Below are 27,937 nucleotides of genomic sequence, written 5' to 3' on the forward strand. Positions count from 1 at the left end.
CGCTTTTCATGCCTTCTTTGGTGCAATGGGAACTCCATCCTCTAGATGGCGCGATGTCTCCACAGTAAGAATCAGAGCGGGGCAATGCTCTTATAATTGAGACACTGATGTTAGATTTTCAGTGGTTTATAGCCTATTTTGGAGGAATTAAATAGTTGCTGCTAAACAATATATTTACCCAACTAATGTCACTAGAGGGGAAGTGCCAGCAATTTTATCATGTGTAGGAAATATAACATTAATTCAATATAAGTGTGTTTGCTGCCAAATAGTAGGATATATTTTAGGATAGCCTATAAAAATAAAATAGAAAAATTAAAGATAGCCTTAATTCTATTGAAAGCCCTTGCATTCAAATGGTGATGAAACTTTGAACACTTTGATACCGTGTTGTAATGTTAAAATAACATCAGGCGCATTAACAAATCACCATAACCAATGCATAACCTTATAAAATATGACTCAATGGGGCTGCGTGGAGGATGAGACAAATTTAGACACTGTTAAAGAGACAATCGAATCAGGTGATGACTGTCCACTTAAGCATCAGTGTTATCACTTCAGATCCAGGGGTTTCCTTCCCAGGGTACCAAGGGCTTTCCATCTTCCACGCAGGGTGGAATACGAGTTCCCACGCATTGTGGAGATCCGCTCTGCCTCCAGCAACAGACTAGGCTACTCCTCCAGGCAGAAATAAAAAAATAAAAGCACGGGTTTCGGTGACAGGCACCATGCGCAATGACTGACTCTGTGGTCGTATCCAGGCGCTGCACAGAAATTTAGTCCGCATCATTCCCTGACAGCTCCCTGCGAGAGAGGAGAGGAGAGGAGAGCAGGGCTGCATTCACAGGTAGGCTGTATGATCTCCTTCGAAGGATTTTTTAAACATTGCTCCCTCGACCTCACATCACTGTGAGGTTATTGCGTTTGGCCAGTGACTCAGTGCGTTAGAATTTCTCATTAACAAGTTGAATGAATGCAGCATTTCATTCACAACAGAGAGAGAGAGAGAGAGAGGGGGGCTGCAAATGATGTCTTATGAGGGAACAGATTTTATTGCTTGTATTTATTAATTTGATGGAACACGTTTTGTCTTCATGAGCCTGTTACTTACTGAGTCATCTGAATGAAAAAGAAACATTTGTGTGCAGTGCAACTCAGTATTCATGGAGCTGCTGCTAATTAACCTATGTGAGGTAAATTATGTAAATGAACATTTGACTGATTCCTTTGTTTTAGGGAAAACATGTCTTACTGAAAACATTGCTCTGCAGCAGATTGTATGATACATGCAGAGGTGGTGGTAGAGCTGATTACCTACTTATTTGTTACATTGATTTACTACAGCATGCATTGGTGTTGTGATTATTTACTCAGTTTATTCATGAATGGCCGATGAATATAACTCTTGGTGTGGCTTGGTAGGCTTTGCTGAACCCCCTTTAAGGTGTATTAAAACAAGGCTGCTGGCTGGCTGTACTCCTGCAACATCGTTTTCTTGTTCTAGATCTGACATAAGCAAACAGACCTGGTAAGTCATGTGGGAGATTGTGTGGTTGCGGTCCCTGGGCGTTGCTGCAGGATTTTTAGGAGCGCACACTGGGTCTAGATGTGCCTGCAGACTAGGAGGAAAACATCAGAGATGCCTTCAAATGCTGATGTGGGCAGGGCAGCTCTCAACTCCAGCTGTGCCACAGGACAAGTGAATCAGTCGCCTACTTGTTGTGATGTTATCTCATCCTGCACCCATGGGTTATTACAGTTAGTGGGTCAGAGCAGAGCATGTTGTAAACAGACTTATTGGACCGTTGCTTCTGGTGTTAATATGGAAGGTGGACAGAAAAGAGAAGCTGGGCATCCGCCTCTCAGTTCCACCATCTCCAACTCCTCCTACAGACCTGAAGCATGGGGATTAAATGGGGGAGGGGAGAAAAGACTGAATGAACGGGTCTGAGAGATATCTGCAGCTGCCTCCTCTCACATGAGCAGCCACAGTAGTGATTGGACGACACCCTTCTGCTGGTACCTCTCTCTCTGTATTTTATCTGTCTCTCTGCCAGCCCACTGTTTTCTGTCCAGAGAAATTAGACAAGGAGAGAAAGGGGGAAAATTGTTTCATAGCACGTGAAACAAAGGAAAACGAGAGATGGAGAGCACGAGGAAACATGGGTGTTAGGGGAAAAGGTGAAAATAGATGGAGGAATGAAGTAAGTGCTCTGCACGCTAACTGCATAATTTAAAGCTGAAGGATACAAGGGCGACTGTACCCATAATCCCATGTCTTCAGCTTGTCTTGCTCTGCTGTCTTTTCAACCATGACTGTTAAGAACCACCCTTGCAAGATGCATCATTTCTGACAAATTGCAACTACATCTAATGATACAAGAGATGATCCACCGACACTATTACAACTGTGACCGCATTCTGCATGGGATTTTAAATTTGGCACAGGTACTACAAACACATAGACTGGTGGACACACACGCACAGCTTTTAATCATTCTGATTCTCGTCTTCTGATCTTGCCGTTACCATGGCCACAGTTGGTAAAGGTGCATGACTCTATGTTCCTCTGTGCTCTTCACAATCCATACACGCAGCTTGGAACCCAAATCACACGTTATACTCTAAATATTTGTTTCCGTGCTTTGCCTTCGAGCAAATTATTAAAATATGTTTGTGAGAGAGATTATTCTGCCGTTTGTGGCCGAGCTTCAGAAGGGAGTGGCTTCATCTTCAAATTCTCATCAGAGCGGTGGATAAGAATCGATTCACTATCCTCTCTGAAACTGGTGATTAGATCTGCCTAAACACTGTGGCATATTGGAAAAGACAGTTGTAATTAATGTGGCCTTTAAGCAAAGTTCCCCCAAGAGGGCAAGGAGTTAGAAATCCAAAACAGAATCGGGCTGTAGTCGAATCACCAGCCTCTCTATATGCAATGCTTCTGTCCACTACCATTTATAATCTCCGACACATTTAGCTGATTAGAATCGCCTCTGTGTATAGCTGCAGTGATGCTCTCTTGCCCCAGAGACTCAGAGTGATGTCTAAATAAATGCATTTAAAGTCACATAGCCAAGCTTCTCAACACAGTTTTTTGTCTCAGAAGTTGGGCCAAAGCTTATTCTTATTGTTACATCCTTTCCAGACTAGAACATGCTCTTATTTGCCAACAGAGATCTGCTAAAAGCACCCGGGGGCATTGTACCTGCTAGTTTGCTGGTAGGACAAGAGGGAGGGTCAGATATCCAGAAGCTGAACCGTGCCAGACCTTTCAAAGCAGAGCAACAAAGACACAGATTCATGGATTAATAGGAGATCTGACTTGTTTCTTTATATGTAAAGAACCATATCTCAGCAGACCACCAGCTGCAGGTCAGTTCTGGTTAGTAGCAAGTAAGACACATAGTGTCATTACAACAGACCTTTACCGCGCTGATTTAATGCCCCTGTCTGGTGGTACTTGTTTCCCCGAGATAAGATGGGAGGAAATTGAAGGAGCATGACTGGCCAATGCATCAGCAGACAGTTCTCAAAGTCCCACCTCTTACCTCTGGGGCATACTGGGATGAATCACCATCAGCCAAGCAAATTTGAGACTTAACTGCAGGCTCTTGCAGTTAATTGAGTGCTCCATGTCCGATAACCGTTTACTTCCGTAGTTCTAAAATAAGGCCTGGACAAAAGAAGTCTCTGAATTACATCAAAATGTCTGAGAAAATGTGGGTCAGCAGACTCTTTTTCTGCTTCATTTGAGGATGATTACTGGAAAATGAGACATATAGGATATGGATGCTATTTCGGTATGTTGATTTAAGAATGAAAAACACAGCGCCCACCCCGTCGAGGTGTTGGACAGGGCCAACAGTGATAGCAGGATGACAGCACGGTAGCTTGTTGGTCACTGGATGGTCTTTCCTGTTTGTTCTCCAGCGATGCGGGACCTGGAGCCATGCCTGCCTAGAGTGCGTATTTGAAACATTGCTAGCTCTCACATTTGAGGGGTGAAGAGCCCTCACAGGTGGTTCCACAGATGGTCCCTGTCAGCGCCACTGTCTGTCTGAAAACATGGCTAATTTGTCGACACCTCAGACCTAAAAGACCAACAAACATCCTTGTTTCCCAAAATAGAGCTGAATTATGTTCTCAATCTGTCTGAAGCTCTGTGATCTCTTTCTCCTTGAATCCACTGTTAAGTACATGATGTCTGAGATACTGTCCAAGTACATAAAGTGTGCACTAATGCCTTAAAGAGGGGACTTTTACATAGAGTGAAAAGCAATGGTGGGTGGGAGTTGTAAATAATTAAGAAATGCTGAGTGATGTTTTCCTCCTGCAGCGGAGAGTTTCTTGGTGCAGTGCTTTACAATCCTGCCCAGGTCCAGGCCTCAGTGTGTTGCTATGCTGGCAGCTCACAGTCCCTTTATGGGGGATGGATGGAGTTGTGCCATGCAACTGGGAGTGGGTGGCTACCTCGTGTTTATTTGGTCCTTTCTACCCTGTCTCCCCACTCGCCCTGCATGCCTGGTGTGTGAGCATTAGACATCAGCAGCTGAATACTGAAAAGAGTTACTTTATAAGACCAAATATTAAAAAAAAAACAATCCATTTACCAGAAAGTCAATTATTGCTCATAACCCAACCCAATCGTCAGAATAAATGTTGGCATTGTCCGTTTTGGCAAACCATGGATATGTTTCATATGTAGAAGATACGTTGAAACTTTGCCCTTCAGTTTTCAATTTTATGTTGTGAGAATGCTGTGGTTAATGTGTGGTTAGGTTTGGGCGCAATAACCACTTGGTTAGGTTTAGGAAAACATCATGTTTTGGCTTAAAATACCCTCATTTGTCGCTACAAACACGGCCGGTCATGTCCCAAACGTTCATTACAATATACCACCTTTAATCGCTACACATATGATTGGACATGTCTTGAACTGCTGCAAGAAACAACTGCTTTCGTCACTACACATGGCTGAACATGTTCTGAACTGTCGTTATAAATCACTTGCTTTTGTCGCTACAAACACAGCTGGACATGTGCTAAACTGTCATTAAAATGATCTGCTTTTATTGCTACAAACACAGCTGGACATGTCCTGAGCTGTCGTTAAAAATCACCTGCTTTTGTCACAACAAACACAGCTGGACGTGTGCTGAACTGTCATTAAAAATCACTTGCTTTTGGGGCGTCGGCAGCTTAGTGGATAGAGCAGGCGCCCCATGTACAAGGCTGTTGCCGCAGTGGCCTGGGTTCGATTCCAGCCTGTGGCCCTTTGCTGCATGTCATTCCCTCTCTCTCTCTCTCTCCACTTCACGCTTGGCTTTTCTATCAATTAAAGGCAAAAATAAAATAAAAAATAAGCTGCTTTTGTCGCTACAAACACAGCTGGACATGTCCCAAATTGTTGTCAAAAATCACTCACTTTTGTTGCTACAAACATCGCAGGACACGTCCCGAACTCTCATTACAAAATACCAGCTCTCCTCACTACACATACTGCTGAAGATGTCCCAAACTGTTGTTAAAAATCAACCACTTTTGTCGCTACACAGGATGGACACGTCTCAAACGGTTATTAAAATCACCCATTTTTGTCACTACAAGCACAGATGGACATGTCCCAAACTCTTATTACAAAATACCTGCTTATATCACTACACATACGGTTGGACATGTCCCTAACTGGTAAAAATCACCAGCTTTAGTTGGTCTCAAACAGTAGTCTGCTGCTGTCTGCTCCTTGGCAGCCGTCTCATACATATGTAACGCACGGTATAACAAATCCATGGTTTGCAGACGTACAATGAACAGTTTTTTTCAGGCATCTGGGCTGCAAAACCCTTTAGATTTGATGTACTCCAATCATCGAGTATACTACTTGTATTTATGGCCTGGTCAGCTGTGTGGTGGTGCCAGTTATAAGATTGCACATTTTATTGTGTAGAAAAACTGTCTGCACAGACCTTGAATTTCTTCTTGACATTAGAGCCACCTACCACCAGCCCACATGTGTCACCACAAAGTGTGAAGGAGCAGCTGGTTGTACTTTTTGATGACATGTAGCCTACGTGTGAGTCAAGGTATTGTCAACTCGTTCATGTTTTTTTTTTTTTTTAACACTTCAGTGAAGGTCTGAAGATGACTCATAACTCAACAATAATATAGCAGTACTCATTAGTGGGCTTCACAGTCGTTTTCCATGAGTAGATGTAAATTTGTTTTACATCTCTTTTAGTATTCAGTTCTCAATCATACAAGTCTTGTGCTTAGAATTATGAATAAGATGTTGCTTTCTAAGTTGAGATAGCAGTGTGGTTGGGAATGATGTTTATCTTGATTTAATATTGCCTTCCGTCTATCCCAAAGAATTTTATATTGGTAAATTTGACTTCAGATTCTCTCTCAATTAAATCTGTATTTATAGATGTGAGTGAATAAAAGATTTAAAAGAGAAAAAATTTTTCTTTTTGTAGTCCTTCCTTCCTAAGTCAGTCCCAGATCACCACAGGACTTGTGTCGAAACTGTAGACCAGCCAAGATTCTCCTGTCTGAGGATCTCAGGCTGTGTTGTGTTTCATAATACATAAAACTATCTGAGTTACCGCCAAGCCAGATGGTAGAGGAAGAAAAATTAGGATGCAATGAAATATGTTATTTTCCTTCTCTTCTTTAACCCATCTATTTTATGCAGCTTTTACCATTTAAGATGGAAATATATGTACTGTATTTTTAAATCATTGGCAGCAAGACACAGTATCACATTCATTTTATACCAAACATTCAACAATAATTATTTTTTGGAAAGATGAATTCTTTTAGCATTGCATTGATTTCACGTGATAAATTCTGCATATAAAGTCACACAAGGAGGTAGAAGCCAAGTAATGGCCAAGCTTAAAAAATGGTAGAGCTGAGCGAGTTTCTTGCAGCAAAAAAAAAATGTTTCTAGGTTGCAGTCGGGTCTTAAATAGAAAAAAAGCAGTGTGTTAAAGCTGATAAAACATTAATGGTCACAGCAAACTAAAAAAATGTGTATGGTATCACCAGGATCATTAAATCGTTGGTAGGGTGGATATGCTATGCTGACATGAATATCAACTCTGACCTCTATTTAGCACCAACTCCTCGGAAAAGGTTTTGGAGAAAAGTGCTGATCTAGGCCCACAGGGACTCTGCATTGGTTTGATGGTGAGGGTTGTTGGTGAATGATTTGGTTGCAGTTACTACAGTGAGGCTTTAGGGCGACATTCATTATACCTAAGTAAGTTTAAGCCCAAGGCATGGAAATACGAATTGGAGGCCTGATGAAAGATAAATTAAAGTGAAACCAATTGTGGGGCTTTGCATTGATCTCTGATTCTCATTAACCCATTTAAGAAATGTCCTTCTTGGAGGATAGCAAGGGAATTGTTGACCTGGAATTCAAGTGCAGTACCAAGTCTTGTTTCAGTGTCAGTACAATCAATACATTTACAAATAGGACACCAAGCAGGGTGTAAAACAATAGTTAAATATGTTATTAAAAAAGGTGAAGTCAACAAAGCCACACTCCAAGCCAAGGGACTGCCCTTCAAGCGCTGAATGCAGTAATAATTGCTTTTAAGACTGCATTCAACTATTAAAACATTGCTTTTATGCATTGTTTTTGCTGATCTCAGTACAAAGGAGATGACTCTCTTCCCTCTACCTCCCCTGCCCTGAAGCTCTCAGTGCTGTATCCATTATGATCCATGTTGGATCAATCCATCAATGTCCTGCTGCCTCGTTGTCACTCTCCCTGCTTTCCTCAGCTCTTCTTTCCACAGGCAAGTACCAAAATATTGAAAAAAAAGGACGGGCTGTTGACCATAACAAGGCACTATTATTCCAGTCTACTCCTTTTTCTAGCCATATGTTCTGCAGTAATGAGTCATACACCTGCTATTGAAAGTCACATAACATTAATCTGTGCACAACACTTAAAACTAGTTACTCATGCTGTGCATTTAAGTATCCAAGAAGAATGCATGGCTGTGTTTCTAAAAATGGATGTTAAATGTGTAGGGTGTGCTGCAGGAGTTACGTATGCATATATCCCCTGAAGATGTACAGATGCAGATTTGTATTGACTATCCTCTCAGGCCCTGAGGAGGAGACACGGGTTTCTATATTGGTCCTCTCCACCCCCATATGAAACTCTACTCAGGAGAGATCCTGCTGAGTGGATGACTTATGATGATCGGGCAGATGACTAGCTTGAGTCGATGCTCTCCCTCCGGTCTTTTCCTGTTGTCATCTCACACATGATCTGATACTATTGGTATATTGTTGTATTTGTAGACACTGTTGTGCGGTCGCCTGCACAGTTCCTGGCATCACTTTCCACCACCGCCACGTCTGAAAGCATCGTCACATCGTGGAGGCTTGGTGACATTTTAGGAGAGAAAAACAGGAAAATATCTGCTGCTCCCCAGAGAAGATTCACCACCTGACTGAGTCATCTGATATGGGAGGAAAACACGTACAAGATGACTGTGGCACCAAGTCACAGATGACGCAGATTAGTTGCATTTATAACCTCTAGAGCATAGAGAATGACACTCTGAGGGCCACAGTGATGTCATAACTGCAGAGTAACAAGGCTCAGTATGACATTTTGGTCGCGACAGTCCATTATAATTGGCCTCAGATGCATTTCTGAATACTGCACGGTAGGTGAAACCAAGCTGCACTTTTCTATGTTTGAAGCATCAAAGCCTGTAGTGACAGGTCTTTATGAGAAAAGTGTGTACATGATCCTTCAGACCATCTCCTGCATGCTAATTGGACTGTCACCTCGGCAAAGAGTCCACTTCTGTGATGCAGTAACATCTCTCCCCAGCGCCACAGAGCTGACTTGTCTGAGTCAGTGATTACCCAGCCCAAGCCTGACTGCCCATCCTCCCATCTGTCTCTCTCCATCCACCTCTCCAGGACAATCATGTTAGACAAAAGTGGGATAATTCATTTTGGCAAGTGAAGGAGGGCCACGCTTGAGAGACTCGCTGTATATGATATATGCTGTACAGTACAGAGAGATGTCTGAGCCGTCAGACTGCTGCTGAGACGTGGAAAACGACAAATGCTCCCTGAAGACCTTGTTGCCACTGTTGGCTGGATGCAGCAGCATCAGAGGGAAAAGCCCACACCCAGAGTGTCTATTGATAGCACAGCGAATTTGTTGTTATTCTGTGAATCCCGCAGGCAGTGCAGCAACAGATTAGAGCTCAAAAGGTATGTAGCCTGACGTTACGCAGCATAATATGAGCAGCTGAATGAGGGAGACAGAGGCGCACCCCTCCCTTTCACTCCCTTTCACTTATCCAAGCTTCTATAGTGCTGGAGTTTAACTGCTGTGAAAAGCTAAAGACAAGTGAAATTGATTGATTTTCCTTTTAGCCTTATCATTATGCATTCCTTACTATATTGCTTCAATACAGTACCTGCACTCTCCCCATCCTGCACCATCATAACTCTTGACATTTGAGGCTTCAGAGAGGCTTTCAGATCCTCTTGTTGCTCCTTTTTTTGTCGGAGCCTGCTGGTCTTCTCTGACTGCTGGTACTTCCCCTCAGGACATACACTGCTGTTTGCTCCGGCCTGTGGCTGCTGCAGCATCACTCTATGTATTGTCTGGCAGAGGCTTGAAGTAGCCCCAAGTCAATTGCACGGGGCCCCCACACACACACACAAACACACACACGCACATACACACACTGAGTAGACTTTGCCCACAGGCACTTGCCTCTGATTTCTGTTGACATCTTTGTATCGTCTTTACCATGTCACTCTGAGATTCAATTACAATTACACTGCCAGCGTGTCATATGGATGAGGCCATTGTAGGCAAAACAAAAAGAAAAAAAGAAACAGCTGACAACTCACTGTTTCCCCCGTCATCATTAGCACTGGGCTGTGTTCTCAGCCTGCATCATGCACACAAACCACTGCAAAGGCTTTTCTCCTGTCATCGTGTGCTTCAAATACTTCGATGACACAGCCGTCCTGCAAACAATCCAGTCCCCATTTCACCGCACGGAGTGACAGTCACTTCCCGTCAGATCTTACAAACACCTGACCACACACCCATCCCACCAGCATCCCCTGAAAAACACTAAAAGCGGTTGAGCACTGTAAATACACGTACATCACTTTGGATGAAAACCTCAGCTTCAACCAACACGCCGTGAACAATCCAAATGCTGGAGACAAAGACTCTTAGTCATCCTTGTCAGTATACACTCACCTCCTCCTCCTCCTGTATCGTAGCATAATCGAGCCACTCCTGCTATATGGAACCATCTGTTTCTTTGATATGTGTGGAGTCGCAGACTGGAAGACACTTCACCATCCACTTTGGCATCATATACAGGAGGACTTGCTTTGTTGTCTTTGCAATACTCACACTAAGCAACTCCACCTCCTGTGAAAACCAAGCATAGTTTAAGCTTGTATTTAACAGATTCTATGTGTTTGTGTTATGCAGTGTTGGAATGTTTTCCTGTGTCCATTTATTTGCTTAAATATGTCTGTGGAAAGAATTTGATAAAGCATGCTTGGCAGGAGGAGATCATACTGATTAGGCTGTACATTTGGCACCAGGAAATGTGCTTACATTACCACTGGTAGCTTATATTTTGTTGCTATTTCAGGCTTGAAAGGATAGTTTGGATTTTTTTTTTATTTAAGTAGGTTGTCCATAGTCAGTGTATTACCAACAGTAGATGGCGGTCAGCACAACCCCAGTTTGGAGAAGCAGGCAGGAGTAACGCCACAGAAGCAAACGATATACGGCTGTAGACTGGGGCAGCAGCAAAATGTATTTTAGCCACCATTAAAAATTAATACCCGTTTAAGTATACGCTATATTTAGATTATCTTTACCGCTTTACCTTCCCTTCAGGCAGCCCTTTCTGACAGGGAACTGAAGCCATTATAATCTCTCTTCAAAGCCACCAGACCCCTTTGACAGAAACAGTAATTTTACCTTGCAGAACACTGGAGCTGCTGGTCTACCACTGCCTCGATAGGTTAGTTAGTGTTATTGTGTGAGTTAGTGAATCCGAACTAACCATTTTAGACACCAAAGTCACACAATTACACAAACAGACTAGCTGGTTGAGGCAGTGGTAGACCAGCAGCTTCAGTGTTCTGAAAGGTAAAGTTGTCATTTTTGTCAAAGGAGTCTGGTGGCTTTGAAGAGAGCATAGATAACGGGTTCAGTTCCCAATTGGAAATGACTGTTTGATTCGCCTATTCGCCACCTATTCGCCACCCTGAGTGGATTTGGCTTTGGAGAGTCATTTATCCAGTGGGTTTCAGCCTTATACAATTCCCCTAAGGCCACAGTCACCACCAACGGGATCACATCTAAAAGCTTCATTTTGCAGAGAGGAACCAGACAAGGGTGCCCACTCTCGCCTCTACTGTTTGCAATATTCATCGAACCATTGGCTATAGCAGTCCGTCAGAACAGCAAGATCATAGGTATCCATTCCACCAATTCAGAACATAAAATTAATCTATATGCCGACGACATTTTACTTTATCTACAAGAACCGAAATCGTCTTTACATAAAGTATTTAATCTCATAACACATTTCTCGAAACTTTCGGACTACTCCATCAACTGGTCCAAATCGACAATAATGCCAATAACGGAGAACTCTTGGAATCCTGCAGACCAAAAATTTTCTCTCCCTGTGGGCAACATAAGATATCTAGGCATAAATATTTCACCCAAACTATCAGACCTGGTCCACCTGAACTTCAGCCCGCTGCTAGATAAGATCTGTGGTGACCTGAAGCGCTGGAATAATCTTCCCATCTCCCTCCTGGGACGAATAGCCACAGTTAAAATGAAAATTCTACCCCAAATTAACTATCTTTTTTCCATGATTCCATTCACACCCACATCAAAATGGTTCCTGTCATTAGATTCTGCAATTACAAAATTCTACTCAAAGAACAAGACAGCAAAAATTAGCCTAAGCACCCTTCAGAAAAACAAATTGGAAGGGGATTAGACGCTCCTAACTTTAAACATTACTATTTAGCTAACCAGCTACAATATCTATTGAAATGGTTATATCCTAACGAAGACTACAACTCCTGGCTCGAATTAGAACAGGCGGACTGCAACAATATAAGACTCTCTGACCTCCCGTTTATCACCACTACACTCAGACATCATAACTGTTTTAAGAACCCAATGATTGCTTCCACCCTATCAGCCTGGTGGAAAACACTAGAAATCACAAACTCTCCGATAGAACCTTGCTTGCTCTCTCCAATTTGGCACAACCCGGATTTTGAAATTGACAAAAGACCTCTCCATTTTAGCACATGGGAGATGAAGGAGTAACTCATCTCCATCACCTTTTCCAAGACAATATACTTATGACATACACAAACTTATTTCAAACTTTTGAAATAAGAAATGGCAATTTTCTACAATATTTACAATTGATAAAAACAATCAAGAGGAGAATTCCAGCGCCTCAGGACACTTTGCAGACACCAGAATTTGCCAAACATATTACAAAGCTTTCTCCGAGCAATAAGAAGAACCTTTCTAAGATTTATAAATTACTGTCAAAGACCAGTTCTATACATTTACCAACTTTAAAATGGGAAAAAGACCTGGGTGTATCACCGGACCCTGACTTCTGGACTCAGATATGCAAAAATACATTTAAGATGACAAGACACACTAATATACAACTTATCCAATTTAAAGTACTCCACAGAACACACATCACCCAACAAAAGATGAATAGAATGGGCTTTAGTCAATCTGACACATGCACTCAGTGTACTCAGAACACTGCAGACACCTACTTTCATGCACTCTGGTTATGTTCACCCGTCCAGCACTTCTGGTCTACAGTCACTCAAAAACTCTCCTCCATTTTGGACTGCAGGATCCCATTATCTCCCAACCTGTGCTTAATTGGTGACCTGATGACAATTGACCTCCCAAACAGCCACTGCAACTCTCTTCTTGTAGCTCTCGCCATCGCCAAGAAAACAATCCTAGTCAACTGGAAAGATAAACAGACCCTCAACATCAAACATTGGCTGAATCTCCTTGTAGAACATATTTCGCTGGAGAAAATATCTGCTAGAAACCAATTAACATACTTTACAGAAAAATGGTCACCATTTATTCACTCACTAAACATGTCTGTATAGTGCTACTCAGCCTGTGAGCATATGCCACCTGTACATATAAATATTACAATTCAAGAAAGACTGTTGTGTAATATGTAACGTGTTTTTGTTAATGATGTAACCCCTAATCCCTCTATCTCTCTCACCACAATATACCACAGCGGTTCATCAGAACTCAAGGTCTTAAGCATGTGTTAGGTGCACCTTCTTCCCTTTGAATCCGGGCCTGCTCCCTAGCTCTGTGGGGGATTGCGGGGCCGGGCGGTTTCCCCTGGGAGCGGATGCGTCTGGACTGCTCGCCCTGTGTGCCTGGGGGGGGCGGGGTCTCCTCGTGCTCCCTGGGCCTGGGGCGGCGTGGCCGGTCCCCCCTGGGGGGCTGTTTCCGCCCCTGGTGGTGCGGGGTGGGTGGGCTCCTCCTCCCCCCCCCCTTCGCTCCGCTCCTGCCCTTCCCCCTCCCTCCTCCCTCCCCCCTCTCCCCGTCCCTCCCTGCTCCTCCCTCCCGGCCTCGGGTGGGCCCGGGGTCCTCCCCTGGGTTGGGGGGCCTGGCGTGGGGGGTGGGTGCTGCCGCGGGGGGTGTTCTGGTGCTGCGCAGTGTGGGCCTGCCCGTTGGTGTGCGGCCGCCGGTGGGGGGCGGGTCGGATGGGCTGGGGGTCCGGCCTTGGGTCTGTGGCGGTCTGGGGGGGTACTGGCGGGGTTGCGGGTTGGTCTGTGCTCCTGCGCGTCGGGGTTCGGGGGGGCTGGGGGGTGCCCGTCGTCCGTGCACCCTGGTGGTGCGCCTTGCCCTTCTGCTGGGGGCCGATTTGCTACGGGCGGTGTGGCCCAGGTCGGGACCACTGCGGGGGCCTGCCACTGCAGTTGCCAGTGGGGCGGGGTTAGGAGGGGGCCCGTTGGGTTTCCCTGGGGCCCGCCTGGCCCGCTGTCCATGGGTGCTGGGGCCTCGCGGCGCCGGGTCTGGTTGGTGCCACCTGCAGCCCCTCCCATCCATTCCTCCGGCCCTCGGGCGGGCCTACACTGGCCTGGCCTCCTAAACCACATTTAGTTCACTCACCACACATTGCACAGTTTTAATGCACCACATACACTCACTCTTCGAGGTGCGGACCACGGATGGATTGGGGGGCTACATGATGGGGCAGGCTATGGGACAGTGGTGTCCGGTAGCCCTCCATGCTGCCCCCCGGCCCATCCTTATCTGTTCTCCAATTTTAAAGCACCACATACACCTACATTTTGGGGGACAGATGGGAACAGGTTCCAGGTGCCTTATGGCTGCACGGGCTGCAGGACAGCAGTGGGCTGTAGCCATCAGCCTTGCCCCCACCTGTCTCCTATGTCCCTCAATTTTAATGCACCACATCACACTTATGGGCACTCACATTCACATTCACGGTGTAGGGTTAATGTTTCTCCGTCAGGGATCGGAGAATCATAGTAAGAGGGGGGGTGGTGGGTCTACACACACTGTAGATACGCATGGCATGGCTAGTGGGGCCCGGCCCTCCTGGGCTGAGGGTTGAAGCCAGGGAGCCCATTTACATCATGGTGGTTTGGCTGGATTCCCGGTGTCCGGGGGGTCCCGCGGCCCCGTGGCGGGTGGGCCGGGTGGCGCCCTGGGGGCTCTGTGGGTTCCTGCCGGGGTTCTGCCTCCTGACCGGCTGTGGTTTATGGGCCCTCTGCTGCGGGTGGTGGTTGGGGGTGGTGGGGGCGGTCCGCGTCGGGCGGTGGGTGGGCGGGCTCTCCTGCCCCGCCTGTCTGGGGTGTGTCTCTAGCTCTCTGGGGGTGCCGGCCTTCGCCGCCCTGGGTCCTTGGGCCTGCGTGGTGTCCTGCTGCCTCTGCGGCTCCCTGGTCTTGGGGTCTGGGAGCTCCTGCGTTCTTGGGATGCCATACCGCCCCCCTTCCCCCGCAGGGCTGGCCCTGGACCCTGGTGATGGTTTTCATAAACACATTGGGAGGGTTCAAATACACGCATGCATGTTCAATACTTCAGCTCCGTGACGCATCGCAAAGAACCGATGGGATCACTCCAAAGGGGCCCACTTGCGTCTCAGACCTACCACACCGCGCTGGCAACTCTTCTCTGCAATCGGGCTTTCCCCCTCCACCAAGACTCTCACATTTTTGGTGTTCAGTATAGACTTCTCTTTTGTTTTTGTTTTTCAGTACAGTATAGTAGACATGTATATGTTTATTTTTGATAATCTGCATGAAGCACAACCACCTCAAGGCTACAATACATCAGCTACACTGCCTGTTTCTCCCCTGTTTTTTTTCTTTCTTTCGTTTGTTTGTTCATTTGTTTGTTTTTCCTCCTTCTTCTCCGCATGCACTGTCACTATATAACTCAGGACTTAAGCACCTACCCCCTCCCCCTTGCTTGTTTCCTTACTTTCCCCCTGACACACTTTGGTAAAAAAAAAAGAAAAAAAAAAAAAAAAAAAGGAAATGACTGTTTGATGGCAAGGCAAAGTGGTGAAAATATTCCAAATATAGCTACACTTAAACTTATATTGATATTTTTTTAGGTGTCTAAAATGCATTTTGCTGCTGCCTCCATCCACAGCATCATGTGGCTTAACTTCCTCCACGGTACTCCTGTCTGTGGGCGTGCCGAACGCAATCTGCTGTAGATAATACACTGAATATGAATTAGTGCCTCATGCAACCCGACTTCAAAAAATCCGAACTGTGTCTTTAATATATAAACTCATAGGAAACAAGTAGATGAGAGGAATAAGAGATCATTACCTCTCTGAAAACTATGATTGATTGATTTGCTATTTGTTTGGCTTCTGGTTGTCACCACTGTGAGGTGATCATTATCTACCTTTTATTTAGCCCTGCATCACTGTGTAGCAATTAAAGGAAGTGTATCTGGTGACTTGCCAATTTAAGGTCAGCACTGTTGTGACTCACAAATTTGTGCGCAGTATCCCTTTTGATGAGAGCAGCCCATGGCAGCGGTATAGTCAGTGCTGCATAAGCATGAGATAAGGATAGAGGGGAGCTAAAAGTGTGGACTCAACACACATAAGTTGGACACAAGTCAAACTTTTAAGAAATAAATTAATTCCCACCCAAATAAAGAGCCCTTATTAAAGAGCTGGCACCTTTTCATGACACTAGTTTAAGTTTGTTGGACTGTTTCATGCTGAATCCATCTCTGTCTTTCTGTCTGTGCACCTGCAGACTGTGACAGTGCAGCATGACGGACACTGTGATGAGCAGCGGCTCGGATCGCTGGGGGTCCAACGACAGGCAGAGGACCATGCACGCAAGGTAAGCGTGAATGTCAGAACACATTCGTATTGTCAAGCTTCTCTATGAGTCTACCAACCCTATACTGTCTCCTTTGTTTCACCTGCATCCCTCTGATGTGTGATCTGTGACACAGTGATAAAGAGCAGTAAGTAGACAAACCCCTACTCCACCTCACTTATCTGCATAATGTGTATGCAGATGTGTAATAGGATATGATTTAGCAGCATAATCTCAGCTGGGGAATATGTTTGGCTTTACAGGGGCAACTGGACCATGCAGCCAGGCCCTGGTCCTGGTCCAGACCTGACAGATGAAGAGAAAGAGATAATAAACAGTGTGATTGCCCGTGCTGAGAAAATGGAGGCCATGGAGCAGGAGAGAATTGGGTGAGAGATCATAAAACATGCAGCAGTTTCCCTAATATCTACATATATAAAAACAAAATCACCTGTTTAGATTGATGACATGCATACATTTGGAACTGGGATGATTAACGACGGTATTTTAAATAAGATTTCACCCTGTGCTGCTGCAGGCGCTTGATAAACCGCCTGGACGACATGAAAAAGACTGTGTGTGGGGATGGACAGTCCCGCTGTTTGCTGTGCGGGGAGCAGCTGGGTTCACCTGGGGTCAACTCAGTGGTGTGTGAGGACTGCAAAAAGGTAGGTAATGAGTCAGCCAATTATTAAAAGGCACACAAACCTGCTCCCCTGCTGCAGTTCACACAGAAGTTGAGAGAACACAATAGGTCATGGTCTATGAGCTATGTATTTGTAATTACATTGTAAATGGCGAACAGCTGAAAATCTTTATTTTCTCCTGTCGTGTAGAACATGTGTACCAAGTGTGGCACACAGTGTAGCAGTCGGCCACGTGCTGTGTGGCTATGCAAGATCTGCAGAGAACAGCGAGAGGTGAGTGCTGTACACCAGAACACAGATAAAATAATTAAATTGTCTGTTAGAAAAGCCTGTAACACATTTATGTCTGTTTTTTTAGGTGTGGAAGAGGTCTGGTGCCTGGTTCTTTAAAGGATTTCCTAAGCATTTCCTGCCATCACCGATGCCATTATCTAAACCAAGTGCGGCAACAAGTGCCCAGGAGCCAGCAGAGCCCAAGGTGCCACCAGCCTCTAAGCCCAGGCAGGAAGTAACTCAGCCACAACCACCAGGTAGATTTGCACCTTCAGCCTCAGTCTGCAGTCTTTTTCAGTCATTCAGAATTTTTACATTAGACAACATGGTGGTCCTTATCATAAGTTTTGATTGACCTGAAAGTTTGTTGCTTCAAACAATTGATTGTGTTTATCATTGTGTAGTCTCGCCACCAGACAATCAGAGATCTCCACCTTTAGTTAAGCAAAGCGTCTAAAGACTGACTTGTGAGTCTAATGATTGTGTCTCTCTCAGGTCAGAGCCAGGCTCCTGCTTCTGAGCAGCAAGTTTCAGGTATTCAATTTTTCAGTATCTAGAAATCTTTAAAAAACGATCTGCCAAACTGTCCGAGCTGCTTTTGGGGTTTCCATTTCTCAACAGTGCTGCCTGCTGTTTTTAAAAGTTGAACAGAAATTTGAATTGAAGTAAATAAACAAAATTCTACAGCTATCATGGATAATTTTCCATTTTTCAAAACAGGATATTTTCAAAATGGGTTGAAACCATTTTTGCATACTGCATTCTGCATCGTTGAATGCGGGGCCCTGTATATTCCCATGAAAGTTGCTCAGTGGCGCAGAAAGCCAAAAGAGCTTGATTTCAATGGCATGAAATTACCCAGGTCTTCTGCATCGTGGGGCTCATAGATCAAGTGCAGTACAGACTTTCGCCAGCCAAGCTACTCACTTCCAGTTTAGCGCTCCACTAACTTGAATGGGATAAAATGATTTACTCGTACGGCTCTTCTAGTCTTTAGAAATGTTAGCGGCCTGAATGGATCCTCGCAGGGGTTGTGACATTCAAAACAATGTAGCCACTGATTTCAAGACATCTATTTCACAATGTAAGTCCATGGGAAAGTGTTTTGGGGCCAAATGGCATCAAATGATGGACCCAGAAGTTGTAATTCCATGGTTTGGCCACTGTGTAAAATTGGCTTCGAAGCCCGGCACTGTTCCTGGGGGCTAAGCCTCTGGGTGGGCGTTTCCCATGGCAGACTGATGTCTCGTGGCCTGTTGCTCAGAGACGTGCTGTCAATGTCCATGGTGTGCTACTGACAGTAGGACGCCATACTGTGTAGACTACAAAGATAAGTACAAGGAGTCCCACTGCTTTTTTTTCTCAACAAGTCTACCATGCATTGGCTATTAGCAATATAGCCTAGCTTGTTATTTAACATGTATTTAATACATGCTGAGTCATTGGTAGCTCCTACACATCAGCTGTCTGCTGTCTCTACAGGAACATAAATCAATTCAAATATGGTCTTGTTGGTAATTACAATTTTGACCAGATAATTAGGCAAGTCAAAACAAACATATGCATACACATTTACATACATACATAGGCTACATATAAATTTTAATTTCAGTTAAAAAACTTTTTTTTAAAACTATTTTTCAAAGTGCCACCTCTTCAGTCTCACTAGATCAGCATCTGTACACGAATCTTCTTGCAACCCTGCCGCTCATTGCTCTTTTCAAACCTTTTATCTGCTTCCCAAATTTGGCAGTGCCGCCCACTGTTGCTGAGGAGGGGGATGAGAGCTCAATTAAGCTGTCGGAAGGTGCATGCTGTGACATGGGGTGAGCCTCCAGGTGGTGCTGGCATGATGGGTCACATTGTATCATTTCACACCTTCAGCGTGATTACCTGAGCAATATGATTCTCCCATTAAACAGAGGTTCGAGCAGGCAGTCAAACCATATAGCTGCTGCATGTACAGTAGTTGGCTGCCACAGCTTGTTGTACTGTATGTAGGTCAATGCCTTTGCAACGAAAAAGCTGCAACATCAAAAGTATCCAGAGAGACTACGGAGTATTACAGATTCCACTGCAGTAGGAGCCTGAAGTGCTGTGATTATGCACGTCTCCCCAATGTATAGTGTGTGTGACTGTGTGTTTACTGTATTATGCTATTCATGCTTATTTTTAGGACCAGAGCCACAGGGCCGTGCTGGTTACCCACCTGTGGCCCCTAAACCATCCGTTGCGCGCATGGCCACAGGCGGGGTTGGCCCTGAAGAGGCGGGGCAGGACAGCCCAGTGGTGATGAAAAAGATGGTGCCAGTCCAGAGCTCCAGACCACAGCCTGCTGCATCAGCCACCATGGCCCAGCAGGGTGAGAGACAGTACTAGATCTTTCTATAGGGGATATAAATAGCCACCTAGGACGCCACCAGAGGCGGAGATAATGATAAAATTGGGGTGGGGTGGGGTGTAGGGGAAGCTTGCCCGAATGTGCAAGATCTGCCACTGTTTTCTTATTGTCCTGTCTGAAGAGTCCCAAGCATTAACCAAATATTCCATCCCTAGCTGTGTTATTTTGTGTAGTCTCAGATGTCTGAATGTGGTTCCAGGTTCAGCGGCAGGAGATGGAGGGGCTTACTCCTCCGGTGTGGCTCCTCCAGAGCAGAGAGCGCCTCCTGCAGCAAGAGAGGACAGGAGGCAGCCCGCTGCCTACAGCGCTCCTCCCGCTCGGCAGCAACCTCCCAGAGCCGAGGAGGAGGAGGAGGCAAATGACTATGACTCTGATGAAGCCAGTGAGTACACCATCTGCTCACTCTTCTTGTAGAGTGAGGTAGCTGATGCATCCAGTTTAATCTCACCTCGTGTACAGTTTGACACGAGTGATTTCTTGTCATTCATTTAAGGTAAATAACATCAGATGGGTGTTGTTTCTTATAATAAAGCAAACATATTCATCATACAGTATTGGGTGTTGATGACAATTTGGCACCATCTCTGCTCCCCTGAGGGATTCTTAGTCATACCGTGCTGATGCTTGATTTCTGCCTTTTAGTCTGCTGGTAATAATTCATATCTATAAATTGCCCAGTAGTCCCAGCAAACAGGAAGCATCATTCTGGCAGCTTCTATTGAACTGGGTAGAAAATGACAAATGATAAGCGCCATATGTTGTAGAAGCATGATAATCAATATCCGAGGAACCGAAGCAGAGGAAGATGTGAATCACTAAGTCAATAGTGATACATAAGCTATGTGGTCGTACTTTTTTTTCCATATATCCCACATCCTGTTTTAATGATGAGAATGGTGCCATGCCATTCATGTTCTGCGCCTGCAGCGTCAAGCGGCCTTTATTCTCTCTCTGGGGGATTGGGTGTTAATTTATTTTATTGAGGTCCGGGAATATGGAGCTGTGCAAATAATTTGAGATACAACAGGGCTAACAGGATAAAGATTCCCCTTGTGTTTGATCCAATCCCCTGTGTTGGGATGGGAAATGGCAGAAATAGCAGTGGTTTCATGTGCCCGTTGTCCACAGAGATGTGGGGGTATTAACAGTTCGGTCCTGTGGCGCTAACTGGTTTCACTCGCTCGGCTAGTTATAACTTCCTCAGTACTGTTGATTTAAATTTCCTGGTTGTTTCAGCTTAATAAAAGATACATATTGTATGTTCAGTGGAATAATAATTTGAGGTCTGGTCTCCACAAGAGTGCGCCTTGATGTAAAACCATTTAAATCCAAAACAACATCTGATCATTAGATACAGATGGATGAGCTAGTGTTGCTTATTTTTATGGCTTTAAACTCCAAGTTCTGTGGGGAGATCTTTGTGCCTTTGGAGCAGCAAGTTGGTGGTGAATCTCTGCCCAGAAAAGTTACACAGTTAAATGAGAAAAATTAACAAATGACATTTGATCATTTTGTCCCCCAACAGCAATGCTAGGCAATGAAACTCCTCCAAAGAAAATGTGTGTGGGCAGCATTTCAGTCCAGAACCTTATTTTCTGATTTTCTTCCTTTGAGACTTGAGTGTTTATTTGATTCCTTTCATATTATATGCCCCTGCTTTGTAATGAGATTTTTCTGCTGTTTACTTTAAGGTTCATGACGGTTCATCCCAAAATCAAAAATACACATTTTTCCTCTTACCTGTATTGCTATTTATCAGTCTAGATTGATTTTGGTGTGAGCTGCCAAGTATTGGGATATCGGCCATAGAGATGTCTGCTTTCTCTTGTATATAATGCATATCACCGTGCAGAAAGAAGGGTGCATCTACTTATGGACAAGAGGCTCATGCTTGTACCCAGAAAACATTAGCCAGACAGTGATGTCATGTCCCTGGCCAAAAATGGTCGCACTCGGACATCAAAAAGTGCAACATGGTCATGAGATGAACAATCAGATGGGAAAGTTGATTGCAAGTCTGATAATGGTCCAGTTTTACGAACCAGGAAATATCGATCATATATTGCTATGAAAAAAGCAAATTCATGTATCTTTGTTTTTTAATACAACATGTTATTATAAACTCAATTGTGTGGTTGTGATCAGACAGCCACACTGTGGTGTCCATAGATGGCTAAAGACTAGTGTCATTCAACGTCCATTTTTTTAAATACAAAAAACAGGTTTATGCCATAAATGGATATCTAAATGTGAATTATATTCCTGTGACATCGTTTTTTGGCCTGTGGTAGTTGTGAGAGCTGCAAGTCTATATTCAAACTGTCTTTGATCGCACATGGGAGATGTAGCCTTCAGGTCTATATGCCAGAAAGTCAGGTGACATAAGATAAAGAGCCACAAAGTCCATGTAGAGAGAGGAGGTTGTAGTGAATGAAGGGATCAAGCACAGGACTTTCCCTCAGGAGAGTCCTGTGTGAGTCACCGTTCATTATTTGTTCATGTTAACGTATTTTTTAATGTTGCTAGTACGCCCAGGAGGTATGTCCAACTGTTGGTCAGCTTAAATTGCAGACGTCGCCACAATGTTCATTTTGGAACTTTTTTTTAACCATAACAGGATGTCTTGATTGGTTGTTCAAACAACAGCCATTCAATGTGTCAGTGTTTGCTGGACAAACTTGGACAGCACCAGCTGTAAACATTAATGGCTTCCTTGGCTGAGCTGTAACGTTAGCTAGCTCAGTGGTGCCAGGTGAGCTAGCAGTAGATGCACGTTTCCTTTTGCACAGTGATACAGTCGGCAGGTGTGGTTTGGTAGAAAGAAAATAGTTCCTATATAAAATAGGTCACAACAAGCTCTGTGGATTATCTTGAGTAAGTGGACGTAAGTGCTATCTAGTTCCATTATATTTTGATTGATTTCTCCAACACTTGGCAACTCACCCCAAAAACAATCTAAATTTATAAATAGCACTACAGGTAAGAGGAAAATTATGTATTTTTGTGTCTGTGTCTGTCTGTTCTGGGCTGGTACTTATTCTCACTTCAATTCACAAGTTGAATGTTGTTTAATTACAAGAGAAATTTTCCCCGTATTTATACTCTCAATTATTCAAAAACAGACTTGCTGTCTCTCTGTAGTCTAATCTAATGACTGGTCTGGGTCTCTTTCAGCCACTCTGGGCTCTCTAGAGTTCAGTCTGCTCTATGAACAGGAAAGCAACAGCCTCCACTGCTGCATCATCAGAGCAAAGGTACCACTATTCTCCCCATTCTCACACACAAAGGGACAATGACAATGAAGTGGTTTATGTTAAAAAGCTCCTGAATGGCACTTAAGCTTAATTGCTCTGCGCTGTTCATGACGATATGATGGATGTGGTGCTCCATTTCTCCTCAGGGACTGAAGCCCATGGACTCAAATGGACTGGCAGATCCTTATATCAAACTACATCTGCTGCCAGGGGCTAGTAAGGTAAAATACGCACCTCTCCCACATTAAGCTTTTACTTCCTTTAAAAGATGTATTACCTTGACATCCTGCTAAGCACAAAAAAGGGTGGTGATTTTAGACCCCCGTGGTTTGATGACAGGCATTTCTGCTAGCTCAAGTCTGACACCTTGTGGTCTGAATTGACAAAATCATGAATCGGCATGGGGGTGATGTCAACAAATAGATATTGACACATTTTTAAATTAAGTAAAAGTTGCTGTGAAGGTAAATTGTTAGGATATTGTAATTATACTGTGCTGTAGTGGTGAATGAACATGTTTGAGCTGCATAAACATCTTTTGGTGGGAAGCAGCGCTATGTAGATTCTCCCTGTGATGAAACTGTCAGATGTGTGAGATCTTGAGTTGCAATAACATGCCTTGAGATATTTCAATTTCCGTTTTTTGATCTAACGTGCATCTATCAGTCTAACAAGCTGCGCACAAAGACTTTGAGGAACACCCGCAACCCCACGTGGAATGAGACGCTCACCTACCATGGCCTGACAGATGAGGACATGCAGCGCAAGACCCTCAGGTGGATACTTCACATCAGAGTCAAACTTTAAATCCCTCTGTTCATGTGTCAAACTTCAAGTGCCCTTGGTTGACTCTTTTAAAAGTGGAACAGATTAATATGATTCATACCCTCTTTGATTTCCTCAGGCTGTCTGTTTGTGATGAGGACAAATTCGGGCATAATGAGTTTATTGGGGAAACTCGAGTGGCACTGAAGAAACTGAAGATGAACACGAAGAAAAACTTCAACGTGTGTCTCGAGAGAGTCATCCCTGTGAGTGCAAGTCAATTGCATTCAAACAATGCTTTCTTCTCCTCATGTAGATCTCTTATTGACCAGCTGTAATCTCACCCCACCCAACAGACAAAGAGAACTGCAGCAGCGGGGGGAGCCAGAGGCATCTCTCTCTACGAAGATGAGGCAATGCTTTAATTTCCAAGCATGTCTGAACGTGACAGATTCCTCAAGAGTTTCATCCAAATCTTATCATGAGAACTACTGAACTATTTCCCCCTCTCTCTGCTCTGTCTCAGCCAGGGAAAGATGGTGGAGAGGTAGAGGAGCGTGGCCGGATTCTGATCTCACTCATGTACAGCTCCCAGCAGAGCCGTCTCCTTGTGGGTGTCGTGCGCTGCGTTCACTTGGCTGCAATGGATGCTAATGGCTACTCCGACCCATATGTCAAAATGTAGGTAGAGCAGGATGATGCATATGTTTAGACTGTAAATGTGTGCCCCTAGAAATGGTACAAATTTATATTCTATAGAGTCCTATATACAGGGGCTCAAAGTGCTTTACAATATGCAGAAGGAACAAGAGAAGAAAAACAGGCAAATTACAAGAGGGGCAAATACTGCTCGATAAAACCAAGCAATCACATGAATAACAAACAAAAGAGGCAGCACATAGCAACAACTGGTGCGCTAAAAATATGTGTGAGATAAAAACAAGCAGTGCTATGGAGAAAGTGTGCAAAAGGTAAAAATAAAACAAAGGAAAGTGACAGGTAGTTAAAGGCAATGCTGGATAATGTTCACAGAGCTTGCATCCCTTATGGCCTCAGGTAGGAATTTTAGGGTTCTGAATAAATTGTAGTTTATCAATGGATTGTTTTGGAAGACCAGTGAAGAGAACGTTACAGTTGCCTAACTTGAAAATAAATGCCTGAACAGTTTTTTTGGCATCTTGTTGGGATAGGAACGGCCATACCTTTGCAGTACTTCTTAAATGAATGAAAGCTGTTTCAGTCACTTTCTTTATGTGGGATTTTAAATTTAAGTCTGGGTCAAGGATAAAGCCCAGGCTCGTGACCTCTGATTTAACCTGTGGGGCCAAGCTCCTAAGTCTGGCAATAACTAACTCTCAACTCTATAAAATTTTTACAGATGTCTGAAACCTGACATGGGGAAGAAGGCCAAGTGCAAAACACAAATCAAAAAGAGAACTTTAAACCCAGAGTTTAATGAGGTTTGTAAGAGAGTTCAAGGTGAAGGGCTGCAATCATTAAAAATTCTGCCATTGTCTTAACATTCTTTGAAACTTGAGTATTAAAGTAAAATGGAAGTGGCTTTGAAAGTGATGAATTAATGTCTGGATCAAATTTCAGGAATTTGGCTATGAAATCAAACACAGTGAGCTGGCCAAGAAGACTTTAGATATCTCTGTGTGGGATTATGATATCGGGAAGTCCAACGACTACATCGGTAAATATCTGACACGTATCATTACCCTGATGAAATAAAAGTCACCTGCTCACCAATGCCTGCCTCTCACACGTCATTTCCTTCCTGACAGGTGGGTGTCAGCTGGGTATAACTGCCAAAGGCGAGAGGCTGAAGCACTGGTACGAGTGTCTGAAGAACAAGGACAAGAAGATTGAGCGCTGGCACACCTTGTATAACGATAATCACGTTGCTAGTGATTAACCACTTGCCTCCTCACAGCATGAGCTGACACCTCCCTACTTGGTTTGCATTCATCTCCTAATGCACTTTGTTTTCTATTTTTTTGTGTTATCTATTCGTTCACTACCTGACCATCACACAGGCTAACTCACTTCCTTTCCCCTGATGTACTATACTCTGTCCCCTTATTATTAACAATTCCTCTGCCTGTGCTGATACTTTATCTGCCTCTGGGACAAATCATGGCATAAATGAATTAGAGATTTCACTACTATAACCAAGATATCTGTGAACTAACAGCTGCACAAGGACCATCATGCCTGTCAGTGATGTTATATACTGTAGTGTGCTGAACTTGACGTGCTAAAGAAAATGAACTGCACTGGCACAGAACTAGAAAAGCAATATGTTATGGCATCCGAGGTCAAAAACCATCGTTTAAAGTCATAAAATCCTCGATCGAGCTTGTGCCTGAAATTTATTAGGCTGTCAGGGTTTTGTTTTTTTTCTCGTGCAATCACGTCATGCTGTAGTGTAACACTTGGAACTGTATAAGCATGCCAAGCCACAGACATAAGAAAACACACAGCTTCGCCTTCAGATACTTCAACTGTGCCCACCTGTCCTGAACATATTGTATATTTCCATGAAGAAATGTTTACATACTGATACATTGCTCAGGTTAGGATAGACATCTGATAGACAGATGATTCATAAGTCAGTGGACCATGAGCTAGATGAATCTCTCATCAGTTGCTGTTAATTTGTGATTTAAAATTATAGCACACCTAGTTAAACGTTAGGAGTTTTATGTATAGTTATTCAAGCTGTGAATTATGATTTGTGGGAAGTATTAACTGTGTGGTTAGAGAAACTGAAACGTGAACAGAATTTATAATTTCTCTGTTTTTATCTTAGTTTCTTGGTGAGGATTGGCAGGATTTGCCTCCTGCTACCTCCACTCTTCTGAAGCTCGTGGTTCGCTCTGACACCTCAGAGGTTTTCTACTGTAGTGTTTACACTGAATGCACATGGTCAGGTCTCTTACAAGTTCCCCCTTGCAAATATTGGCTGCTCCGCTTATGTAAAGAGAAATGTTGGAACAGGTTATGTCAGCTTTACCTGCATGCACTGACTGTGCTTGTGACTGGCGTGCCTGGGGCAGCCCGCTTTTTACCCCACTGCACCCTTTGCACAAAGCAGGGCCCTCTTACCCCTAAGCCCCGCCCTTAAATCATTCGATGCTTTGTACACTAATCACAGCAAACCAAGGAAAGCACACCTTACAAAGGGGAATGACCTCAAATTTATACAGCTGTTTGCAAGTTATTCCAATGTCAAAATAAACAGGAAAACAAAAAATCCTATGCATGAAATGTCTTGTGGTTCAAGATATATATACTTTGTAAGAAACTAATGCTATTGTAATTCCATTAATGTTTACACTTCTTCCCCATAAACATTCCTGTTAATACTTTATATAAAAGAGGCCATATTCTGCATGACTATGGTGACTATGGTGTAATCTGATTAACGTGGTCCGATAGCATCCACAGGATAGGCTGATAATCAACTGAGCACATCATCAAAAGACTTTGTCCGACACTATCAGTAGCAGATATTGAGATGAATCTCGCTCTTTGAATGACACATTTTTGTACATACACATCCAGATCTCTCCAGTGTCTTGTTCTCTCTGCACAGCCCTCTCTAACCCCCTGTGGCAGTGATTCAAACACCCACCGGTAGCATCACACACTGTCATATGTTGTGCTACTTCAGCTACAGTGATCATCAGATGATGATCAACACAAAAAAATATTATTATTTTTCTGTTTAACAGGCTTCTCTCTGAGCTACACCCATGGTTGTCTCTAGGCTACTTGATTCTGCCGGTTCAGTGGAATGTTTCTCGGTTTATCTGTATTTGTACATAGATAGTGCATGCACTGGAAAAATATGTATGTTTGCAAATAACTTTGCATGTAAAGATTTTGCAGAGAGTTTACACAGATCAATAAAATCTAATGAAAACTGACAAGCATCCTGTGTGTGAGGGCTCGTGATTAGAGTCAAGGTGTGACCGTGATAACCTGCAGACCATCACAGAAGATAAAGTCAATGGAAAAGGGAGCTACATTATGAATCTGACAAGTTAGACAACTGTGACTGAATGAAGACAGCAGCTGAAGAGCACAGTCTATAGGGTATAAAGAGGGGTGTATCCTGGTGAAGGCTTGGGTGG

General features: G+C 43.9%; 1 protein-coding gene across 1 annotated transcript; it reads left to right on the forward strand.

Annotated features, from left to right (window-relative positions):
- The first annotated feature begins 581 nt into the window (after positions 1 to 581).
- Positions 582 to 27,729, forward strand: rph3ab (rabphilin 3A homolog (mouse), b). Its single transcript, XM_049579934.1, has 19 exons — positions 582 to 850; positions 16,387 to 16,476; positions 16,592 to 16,603; positions 16,719 to 16,844; positions 16,994 to 17,123; positions 17,292 to 17,375; positions 17,461 to 17,632; positions 17,871 to 17,909; positions 19,552 to 19,737; positions 19,976 to 20,158; positions 22,951 to 23,030; positions 23,177 to 23,251; positions 23,697 to 23,806; positions 23,935 to 24,061; positions 24,152 to 24,208; positions 24,322 to 24,476; positions 25,174 to 25,255; positions 25,395 to 25,491; positions 25,583 to 27,729. Exons 2-19 carry the CDS (start codon positions 16,403 to 16,405, stop codon positions 25,711 to 25,713), a joined length of 1,920 nt encoding a protein of 639 aa, XP_049435891.1. The 5' UTR covers positions 582 to 850; positions 16,387 to 16,402; the 3' UTR covers positions 25,714 to 27,729.
- The last annotated feature ends 208 nt before the right edge of the window (positions 27,730 to 27,937 follow it).

The sequence above is a fragment of the Epinephelus fuscoguttatus genome, linkage group LG6, assembly GCF_011397635.1.
Source record: "Epinephelus fuscoguttatus linkage group LG6, E.fuscoguttatus.final_Chr_v1".
Classification (NCBI taxonomy): Eukaryota; Metazoa; Chordata; class Actinopteri; order Perciformes; family Serranidae; genus Epinephelus; species Epinephelus fuscoguttatus.

Coding starts and splice junctions, on each gene's coding strand:
- rph3ab (XM_049579934.1), top strand. CDS start 16,403: ATGACGGACACTGTGATGAGCAGCGGCTCGGATCGCTGGGGGTCCAAC. Junction 17,124..17,291: donor TGTGTGAGGACTGCAAAAAG/GTAGGTAATGAG, acceptor CCTGTCGTGTAG/AACATGTGTACCAAGTGTGG. Junction 23,031..23,176: donor GCTGCATCATCAGAGCAAAG/GTACCACTATTC, acceptor ATTTCTCCTCAG/GGACTGAAGCCCATGGACTC.